The sequence below is a fragment of the Phalangium opilio genome, unplaced genomic scaffold, assembly GCF_054372755.1.
Source record: "Phalangium opilio isolate 3A_F unplaced genomic scaffold, DU_Popi_V2 ptg000390l_1, whole genome shotgun sequence".
NCBI lineage: Eukaryota > Metazoa > Arthropoda > Arachnida > Opiliones > Phalangiidae > Phalangium > Phalangium opilio.
This window is the reverse complement of record NW_028324234.1, coordinates 2,860,553-2,870,976: the sequence shown is the minus strand read 5'-3', so window position 1 is coordinate 2,870,976 and position 10,424 is coordinate 2,860,553. Positions and strand designations below refer to the sequence as shown.

Here is a 10,424-nt window from a genome sequence, read left to right as displayed (position 1 = left end):
TTATATTTCAAAAAAAAATAATAATTTAAAATCTACTAAAAAGGACTTATAAAATAGTAAACATAACGAAAACGTAGGACTGTGCACGAGCTAGAGCCAGCTCGTTCTTGTGACGAGCGAGCCGACACTTTGGCAGCTCGAATAATTAACGAGCGAGCTTTTATAAGGTCGAGCCGAGACGATAGGTATCGAGCCACTAAAACTCGCGAGCCTGATAGCGAGCTTAGTCACTGAAATAGTGCTTTCCTTTCAGTCCTCTCCATCAATAGCGTTCCGTTGTATTTTTACATGAAATAAAGCATGAGAAAATTTGCTGTCTCTCGCCTCTAACCGTGAACATATAACGATTTCTTTACTTTTTACCGAGCGGGTTTTACTGAACCACCACATTCCTAAACATGGGATAGCTTTTCTTGTCGAACTCAAGTCTTAAGTTGGTAGTAGCAATTTCTGTAAAACATATTTGTTAACCAAGCCAGCTCGGCTCGTCTCGATCATTTTTGAGCCGAGCTTTTAAAAAGCTCGCTCAGCTCGGCTAGTGGGCAGTCCTACGAAAACAACGCGCAAAAACAGTAATTTTAACTTTCGGTTTGCTTAACAGCATTTCTGTGAACAAATATTTGTCCAATTACCTGTCTACTCTAAATTCTAAAGCCTCGTTTTCAAAGCAGCGGGTTTCAGCCAAAAAAAATGCACGCGAGCGATTTTTCGAAGCTGGAGCGATTTATTGGTTTGTCGCTATCGCCTAAAAAATCGCGCCTTGTTTCTCGCTGAAAGGTTTTCAAAGAAGCGATTGCTCTATAGGCCCAGTGCGGTTTGGCCGATTTGAATCAAGATGGTGGTAATAGGCAAGCGAAGGCGCCTGTTATTAAAGTTAAATATTGCTTTTAATACAAATATATATATATATATTTTTGTTGAAATATTATGGAATCGTTAAAAGACGATACACTCAGAAACGCTCGGCTTTTCATTGTCTCTAGGAATTTAGCATTTTTGATTTAGGAGGCATGGTTGTTAAGCCTTGGCGTATACGCCTTACGACTTTCACAGATATCAGAATCTAAAAATGAAAATTGACCGAAGGCTCCTTCTCATTCGTTGAAAAATGAATGACGTCAAGCGATTTTTTAAAACGAAGCGATAAAATCAAACTGAGATAGACGGGTGCGATATTTGATTTTGCGCTTGATCTTTACTGATTTTGAGCTATCGCTTCCTAAAATCGCTTCCATGAAAACAGTAGTGGCAAAAGCGAGAGCGCGATTTATGAACTTTTTTGCGCTATCGCTGGTATTTTACCCGCTACCCGCTGCTTTGAAAACGCGGCTTAAATCGATAAAACCTCACTAGATGCCGCGCTCTGCTTAAAATTCCGGGTCACCGAATTCAAGGTAAATACTTCTGGACTTGCTAAGTCACAAAGCCTCGGTTCGAGTCCTTCTTGAGTCCAATAGTATTAAGGATTTTTGAGGACTTGAAATATTTCTCAAGTCCTAAAATTTTGATTCTCAAGTCTCGATCCAGTAATTGCTTTTAATCGAGTACTCGCACAGGCCTAGGCAATAGATCCTGGCACTAGTGAACTAGTTTTGGAGTGTTTGGGGGCCTAGAGAATATTGATAGAGTTCCAAAATTTGTGACTTAGCCTAAAACTTTTATCTCCACCTTCTCTGTGCTGAGGACCAACCTCCATATTCCGCTTGGAGTGACCCATATTTTTGGAGATAAAAATTCATGTCGAGCGAGGAATTGGGTTTCCCAAAACTTCTAGTCCTCATCCAACTTCTGGTATTCAAGCTGGCAAACTAACATTATTGTTGAGGTAAAACGAAAGGATAGTGTTTAGACGCCAACCTTGTTATGAATGAATGAATGAATAATTATAACTTCTGCAGTTTGCTTATCAATAAACAGCAATAACTACATATAGTTACAAAAGTTTGTAGGTAGTCCTCCACCCGCCTCGGAGAGATAATATTTTGGTTTTACAACTTGTTACCTCTCTGATCAAGTGACGTATGTTACATTTTCCACATCTAATACCTTTTCTTTAGTTTCCTGAACCTCAGGGAATTAAGACTTGGATATTTGGCAGTGAGTGTCGTCTTGAAATGAATAATACAACAAATCTGCATATAAGTATATTACGATAGTTAACGGAATTTCATGAAAAACGGAGTATTTAAAACCGCTCGCGAAGGTGTCATAAAAAGCGGGAAGGGTAAAAATCCATATTTGTTCTATTAAAATATTTCGGAAAATATTTGGTGTACCCTAAAAATTCGGAAATTGATTTCTTGCATCGTTGTAAAACTTATTCCCATTGAAGAGAGCGATAATCAGTGGTTGCATCTTGATACTCGCGGTTTTTAATAAATTAATTAAACTACTTCAACTAAAATGGATGGAATAAAAATAAATTAGGTTAAATTTTGGAAGAAAAATTAAAAGTTTTGAGCTACTGGACCAACCTTTAACTATACGTTACACCAGGAGTTCATATTAACCCCGTTTCGGGGGGAAGTACGAAACCGGTTAAAAAGCCCGTAACCTCAAAGTTTCGCCGTAAAGCTCAGCGGATTTATACACCGCTTAACTCCCAAAGAAATAGTTAATCCAATTTTTAGCACCCACGCGCATTAACTTCCACACTTCCGCTTAAGCACTATTTTTATCTTGTGATTTTGGGAGCGAAAATGGCTCGCGTCTGTCGGCGTGGTGGAAATTAAGCTAAGAAGCTGGCTTTTTGATGGTTTCTAGTTTTCTACAAAAAATTAAACGATGATCATTAATGTTTTGTTGTGAAATGTGTGAGTGAGAATTCCGTGGTTAAATTAAAATGGTTTGGACAAATTCATTCCCAGAATTACATCGTGTTTCTACGTCCACCATAGTCGCCATTTTTCTTAACGACGGAGATCCCAGCCAACGGAAGTTTTGGAACGAAAACAAGGAGCATAGATACCACTACAATCTACTGTAAAGTTGTATGCCCATCAACAGGCTAGTCCTTTCTATGTGCAACGACAAAATCTTGTTGTTCGCGATTTTTACCATTAGCTCTATGGTTAGTTTCGTACTTTTCCCCAAAGGGGGTTATTATGAACTCCAGGTTACACTTAAAAGACTAGGGTATCGGATGCTAGAAATGTGTGACATCACAGCCTCCTTATATTTAACCATGTTAAATTTATATTTTAACATCGTTTAAATTATTAAAGCTATCGTAATATACGTCATTTATAACACAATGTTGTAAAAAGCAATTTATTAACTAATGCCCATACATTAGGAGCAAGAAATAGTGGAATACGCGATGATCCTGTTAAGAGAAACTAAAAAATATTTAGCCATGATGTATAATACCAGGTTAGTTTGATTTTTAAGTTGTAGTATTTAGTGCAAGCAAAAATATCATATTCTAATTATAGATTTTTTGTACAGCATTCATCTTGAACCCGTTAACTACGAGTTTTTCCAGAACATGAACCCTAAAACTCCAAACTCACATGTAAGTTTTTCTACTATATTATAATACGGGACAGAGAACTTTATTTCCTATGACCAGTTTTCAAATTTCTCAAAGGGAGTATCTGTTTGCGTTCATTGCTTCTCCGAGTCCTAAAGCGTTGGTGTTGTGCAGGGATATTTTGTACGGGATTTACACACGCAAGTCGAGAGAGTGTAGTAAATACCTCTAAATGCTATTGGATCAGTTCAATTCTGTTCTTAGCTTAGGGTGCATGTGGTAGGATGCGATAGTTAACATTTGGATCATGTGGTTTCTTCTATTAAAGACACTCGCTAAGCAACCAACCAGGAAGAATTTCCGGTCTATGTAAACAGTAAAAATTAAATAGTGTTTGCACCTATTGACGTTTTTTTTTATTTAGCAAGAACTTTTTTTTAAACTATGAAAATCTCTAATACGATTTCTAATTTGAAATTAATCATAAACCTAAACTTTTACTGGTCTAGGATATGACGTTTTGGCAGGCTTAATGACTAGGGGTTTGCCGAGCCAACGTTGAGAATAATCCAACAACTTGCATAACGGTCACTTAGTGTTACCATAGGTTTATAACGTGTATTCCATAAGTATGACACTACCTGTACTTTTTTGTGTTAGAGGCTTACTGAGAGCTAGTTCGAAAGCGGCGCGAGAACCGACTATACTTGGTTTTGCGGTCCATCTTCCTAACCGACATCACTTCATTACAAGCTCTCAGTTAGCAGTGACAAACGTATGGGACATATCTTATGATATAACTGTTATCATTCAAATTCAGTAACGAATTGTGAGTGTGCATAAAGAATTAACATAAAAGCGATCGTACAAGCATCTATATATAAGATGTTTCTGCTATTCATCCATTACAAATTATCCCTCCATTACATCAAAAGCGTTAGGATAAGTATGGAGAGTGTGCTCGCCGGGTAAAATTTCCACATAGAAAAAATTGCTTATTTTGATGTTAAGGTCTTGAATAAATCAGTTATAGAATACTATCTCTTACAATTTAAAAAATATTTGAATTTCAGAAAGTGGACTTTTTTATAACGCCATTTGAATTGTCACTATTGCCTAAATTGTACCCTTGGTGTCCCAGTCACGTATATGGCAGTAGCGACACCTACTTCTTTTCCAGAACACCTGAGAAGATTGTGAAAACTACATCTGAAGTCATCACTTTCCAAACATCGGTAAAAAACTTTATGCAGCATCTACCCTTACATAAAGTCGTTCAAAACATTTATAACACTTCATCTAAGGCAAACAGAAATACCAGAAAGTGAGGCTGTAAGGAAAGGGTGGGCTACGTAGCACTCTCGTTGTTCCTCAGCCAAAGGAATAAATATTTCTGGCCCCTGTGGTATACTAGGTGAAAACTAGCGGATGAATACCGAGTAGACAGGCCAACCGAAATACCTTTCCAAGGTTGGGAACTTGGGACTACAAAAACTATCAGTACATACAATCAGAAATATTCTATCAACCAATATGCCTGAAAATTCCATCAGTTTTCATCGAAGAGAGGAAAATTATAACTTAATATCAAAGTAGAGGTCTGTTTGGTCGACCAAAAAAGACTGGAGTACGTCTTAAAGGGTGAACCATGTAACAGGAGTTCCCGAAATAACAACCGCGATTCCAAAAAAATGAGCGGTTTTATGCAAAAATGCTAAATTGGAATAAGCGGCTGATGTTTGGGGAAACAGTAGTTGAAAAATTATTAGTCTTAAAGTTTACCTCTATTTTGTGTAAAAAAACCATAACCTATCAAGTACAACCTTTACTGCCAAGTACAAACAAACCTACGCTTACCTATCAAGTACATCTAAAACTTACCTAATTAACCCAGGGAGCACATTATCCAAAGGAGAGTCAGAGATGGAAGAGGGAAGGTACTTTATAACGGCCGGGCACCATGGCTCTTACGCGCATCTACCTCGGCGCACCGCCGAGGAGTAAGACGTCACGTGATCCTTTGAGAGGGAAATTCAAAAAGGGTAAACCCGAAAATGCGGTTAGAGAGAGGCTAACATTACACACTAGAGATCAGCATTCAGCGTGGTTACTGTAGCTTTGTCTACGGTTAATTTACAATTTTTAATAATTTGTAAGCCTAATAATGGTTTCCTATAAGAAATGTTGTTACAAAAACTGTAACAAATACGAAAAACTGTAGCCCCGATATTAAATTCATTTCATTCCGGCATTCCCCAAACATAAAACTAGATTTGACCTATGTAAAGATGGATTATTTCGTACGGTAGAACTGATTTAACCACGGAAAAGATAAAAAGGACACATGTGCGCCCCTTGAACTACAGAGCAGTGTCCCAATGCCTCGAATTATTGCGACAGCCACGGTAATAACAATACTTTATTATAACCATATTTATTATTTTTCTTTGAATAATGAGAGGTTAAAAATAAAACACTGGTAAGGGTCAGTAGATTAAAAACAAGAAACAAATTTGATAATTACCGTCGCCGAAGCACTGTAGGCACGCACGCGGCACGCACGATTCGCGAAGCGGCTCGAGTATCGGAGTATCACCGAGACACCGACACCGTAAAACTCAAGCCTCGGCCGTAATAATGTAAACAAACTTCTCTGACTTTTTTCTCTCTCGGTTGCGCCGATTGCGCATGTGCGCCACGCTCCTAGAGAGCCACTGGCACTGGTAACGTTTTTGAAAGGGGGACTGACGGAGAATTTGGCCTCTCCGACTCTCCTCTATTTTTGTGCTCACTGATTAACCTTACCAGACTTAATATTCCTTTAGTTCAAATAACTCAAATTACACCATCATAAACGACTATTTCTTTTTAGCCACATCGTAGTATACGATAGGCTCTTAGTTTGGCCCGAGCCGTTGTAGTTGTAGTAGTGGTCGGGGTTGTCGCTTTCGTTACCGTTAGATTTTAGCTTAAAAGGAATTCGATAGTACCCCACTCATAGGGGGAGCTGAGCTCGGTTAGAGATTTTATTTTAATTAAAATTCTTTTTGGTCGCAGACGGGATTCGAACCTGGGTCGCTCACGCAGTAGTAACACACCACTGTACCACGATGGCTAGACAGAAGCGGCTAGTTTTATTCCTCTAATTTATCTCTAAAGGGTCGGGAATGAGGGAGGGCTCTATTTATAAGTGGGGTCGCATACTTTTGAAATTGTGTGTTTTGGTCTTTATATTTCTTTTCTTTTTACTTATGTGCTTATTAAATAGATAAGGATGTGGCTACTATTAAGGCCCAACCCTTGGGCCATCTTGTTAAATCCCGGTTTAGGGAACCACGGTAATGAGAACCACTATTATGGGGTTCGCTCATATGATTATTCCCCATCTTAAGTATTATGCTGCCCACCAGGGAAAGCCTTCATTCCCCTTAGTTCCCCACTTTCTTTATTTCAATTTCTCTTTCGCAAAGTACATTTTTAAAGTCAATAATTAGCGCATGTCGATAAGGTAATGGATTAAATAGCGCTACTTTTTCTGAACTTCTTAAGGTTTCAATAATGATCCCATCTGTTTTGATTGTAACATCGTTAATCTGGATGATACCGAGCTACATCTATGAACCGAAGATGACTCATACCAATAATAGGAAGACATTCAAATCCTTCTCATACTCGATTTGCGACACTAGTTGGAGATTTTTGTGCTTCTTTTTCTCCGAACGTTAGTATTAGCTTCATGAGAGCCATAATCGCTAAAGCAAAGCATTTTGGAGTTTAAAATTTTTTTTTTGCTTTTCCGATAATTAAAACCGTTTCTGAGAGAATATCCTATAAGCTATTTTGGGCGTAAAAGTTCTTGTCTTGTAAGACGCCCACGGATACTATAAACTCTCTAGGAAAATTGGACTCTTTGTCAATGTAAAGTCAACAGCACGAGCTAGGGAATATTATGTTAATACATTAAAATAATTCGTTACTTTCAAATTGTAAACGAAATAATAAACGAAATGCGTTTTTTTAACGAAAAAGCTGTTTAAAATTTTCAGTGAGTGGTTATGTGAAAAATAGAAACTGTTAACTTTATTTTAATGCTCGTCTTTCGTTGTAACTCCAACAAAATTATTTTATGAAAGAAGCAAATTTAAAATGGTGTTAATTATTTCATAAGTTTACCAGAATTTTTATCGACCCTCGTTCAATATTTTCAGCTATGCTTGGAAATCCGATTTTGATATCGAGGCGAATAATTCTCGGTTTCTGGTCTACCTTCATACTTTTCTTCGTTATTGTGCTAGGAAGTACCATGAAATCTGAATTTTCGTCAATCGAATACATTAAAGTGGATACTTTAGACGACTTAATCGAACAAAAGGATCTTCATGGGCTTTTCGTTGAGAACTCACAGGAGATTCGCTATTTGAAAACCCAGGTAATAATACTTCTCCAAGGTACCAAATCTTTCATTTCTTAACAAACTCAAGTTTTGAAATTTCGATAGTAGATCCTAACCAAAGAAGCGCAAGAAATATAAGCTACCAAGATTTTACCCAAATCCTAACCATAAGTAAAATAAAGAACAATAAAAATGAAACTCGTTAATTGAGGTTAAGCCAAAGCCAATAGGTATAAACATAAAGCAGTAACATCCTGTAACCAATTGTACATGTCATCTTCACACCACTACCCTTGTTTACGAATTTTGCGCTGCGGAAATACTTATTATTTTTATGTCACTTATGACCGAACGAAAAAGCAAAAGATCAAATATACTATTATATATTGTTATGGAGTTAATATTTTCAGACAAATGAATTGCCATTAAGCACGTTTCCGACGTGGTTTAAGAAAATAGTTCTGAATATTTTTTACTTATTTTAAAACTATAGTTCATATTGATTAATAGGAACCATTTGATTCCCGTATAACGGGTCTGATTGATCGAAGTGAAAAAAAGGGAGGCTTTATTGGTGTCCCTGATTTTCTCGGACAAGACCTTTACTTGAACACCATACTTGAAGAGAAAGGAGTCTTGGCTTCAATCTACCAGTTAATCATGCTTTCATTGGGATACATGGTCAAGGGTAAGGTTTGGAGAAATTCGAAAGTTAGAGGAATTTCAGTCTAATTTATTTTTTTGAAAGAAATGTTGAATAATGAATATTTTAAATAAGAACCATATGTATGTTTAAAAATTTAAAAATGGATTAAAAAAATATTCTACGATGACAACGACAGATGATCATAAACTACTAGTACCACCGGAAGTAAGATAAGGGACTAGGAGTAAAGTGCTCTAGCATAGACTAAACTAGTAGCGGTTGAGAGGGGCGTAGACTGTGTATCCATCCCTTCATCTGGGCGCGCTCTTATAAGAGGAGATACGGCACGCGTCCAGTAGGGGGGTGACACTGAGCAAAGAGATAGAAGGGTATGACGTTTGCATACGAAGTACTGCCATTACTCAATTGGTAATAGATCCTGGCACTAGGAAACAAATTTGAGGATTTTATGCCACTTACATTGCGCCTACACTAGAGAGAAAAAAATTGGTCGAGTTGCAAAAATATTTCCTACCCCCTTCCCCTGAACCTAAAGCCGCGGAACACGGACGCCGGTGCTTGAATCTAGTTCGGCCGTCTACCGCCGCGAGCGTCTCTTGTTTTGAGGGGAAGTTTCAGACACTGCTACTAGAGGGCCAACCTGTGGTGTGTTATCAAGAATATTTACTTTCGCCTAGTGAAGAATTTGTTTACCTCGATACTTCTAGTTCCTTATTCTACTTCTGGTACCACCTAACTGTTTAGAGTTGTCTCTTGTAATTTTTTTGGACACAGGTTTAACACGTAGGGTATTATAAGAGAATTTAATTGTTCGTATATTCGTAAATATTACAGATGATAATTTGACTTCAAATTTGAAATATAAATAAATCTTTTATCTTTTACATATACATTTAAAATAGTCTTATTCGTGTGTCCAATAACGAAAAAGCTCTTCGATCCTCATTACCGACGTTAAATTAGTGAGTTTAAATTAACATGGAGTAAAATTATTTATAAAGATGGAGAGATAGATCAAAACAATTTTGGGAAGATCTACATGAGTGAAACCGCTTTAAACACAAATTCGTATGTGTTCGTTATGACCTATCCCTTCGCTGACGATCACGACTACAAACTTCGTGAAACGTTTAACATTATGTGAGTTGCAATATTTATGTGACCTACTGGAAACTAATAATAACTTGTTTTCCCACTTCATTATTAATTTTCAATATCAGAAGTCTGAAATCGTAACTCAATAGTCAAAACTCTTAGATAATGACAAAATCGTTAGCTCTAGAGTGATTCGGTATTTCAAGATAAAGGGCTACGTTCAACAACCCTCAACGGTAAAATACAGTTTCGTTCATTTTGGCAACACTACGTCATGAAGTTCTGCAATGCATTTTTGGTGCGTTCTTGAGTTTCGATTCAAATGGCGTCTGCTGCATCATTTTCAAACAGCTCGCAAAGAACCAATGTTTAACGAATTTCTTTAAAATTAAATTCGCTTTCGAAAGAATTTGGTGAAACATTTTTGAGAGCCAATTAGATTGATTTCTTTATTAAAAGCTCTTTCAAAATTTGGTAAATTTTGGAAATACTTCATGAATTAGCATCCACAAAATTTTAGTCTCCATTGCAAATGACGTCATAAAACAGATGTGAAACAAAATAATGTAATCACAAAACCGTTTATGGCGTTGACGATCCGATTAGCACAGTGACGCCAAAATCGGAAATATAAATTATTTTTTTTTATAAAAAGTACACCGTTACGCAGAGTGCTGCGTCCGTTGTGAGTTGTTGAACTCAATAAAATAGAAACCCGGTATTATATCGTTTTAAATTTAAGATTTGTTTATTTTATCAATATAATTTAGGAATAATGCATGCCACATGATAATAAC

The 10,424-nt window shown here is 37.0% G+C and overlaps 1 protein-coding gene across 4 annotated transcripts; it reads left to right on the top strand.

Annotated features, from left to right (window-relative positions):
* The first annotated feature begins 1,523 nt into the window (after positions 1–1,523).
* Positions 1,524–10,182, top strand: LOC149596200 (uncharacterized). Of its 4 annotated transcripts, XR_016379380.1 has the most exons (7): positions 1,524–2,097; positions 3,296–3,372; positions 3,448–3,514; positions 4,546–4,707; positions 5,744–5,877; positions 7,681–7,901; positions 8,376–9,066. XR_016379380.1 is itself a non-coding variant. In XM_089861366.1 (6 exons), exons 3-6 carry the CDS (start codon positions 7,683–7,685, stop codon positions 9,766–9,768), a joined length of 552 nt encoding a protein of 183 aa, XP_089717492.1. In that variant the 5' UTR covers positions 4,572–4,707; positions 5,744–5,877; positions 7,681–7,682; the 3' UTR covers positions 9,769–10,182. The 4 variants fall into 4 exon arrangements, 3 of the variants coding, with proteins under 3 accessions (XP_089717494.1, XP_089717492.1, XP_089717493.1); XM_089861366.1 differs by lacking the exons at positions 1,524–2,097; positions 3,296–3,372; positions 3,448–3,514 and adding exons at positions 9,534–9,672; positions 9,753–10,182 and having other exon boundaries at positions 4,572–4,707; positions 8,376–8,553; XM_089861368.1 differs by lacking the exons at positions 5,744–5,877; positions 7,681–7,901; positions 8,376–9,066 and adding an exon at positions 7,022–7,225.
* The last annotated feature ends 242 nt before the right edge of the window (positions 10,183–10,424 follow it).

Bases quoted from the DNA above. Each gene is read 5' to 3' on its own strand.
- LOC149596200 (XM_089861366.1), top strand. From the start codon at position 7,683: ATGCTTGGAAATCCGATTTTGATATCGAGGCGAATAATTCTCGGTTTC. The intron at 7,902-8,375 runs GTAATAATACTT...ATTGATTAATAG, and splicing joins TTCGCTATTTGAAAACCCAG to GAACCATTTGATTCCCGTAT. The intron at 8,554-9,533 runs GTAAGGTTTGGA...TTATTTATAAAG, and splicing joins ATTGGGATACATGGTCAAGG to ATGGAGAGATAGATCAAAAC.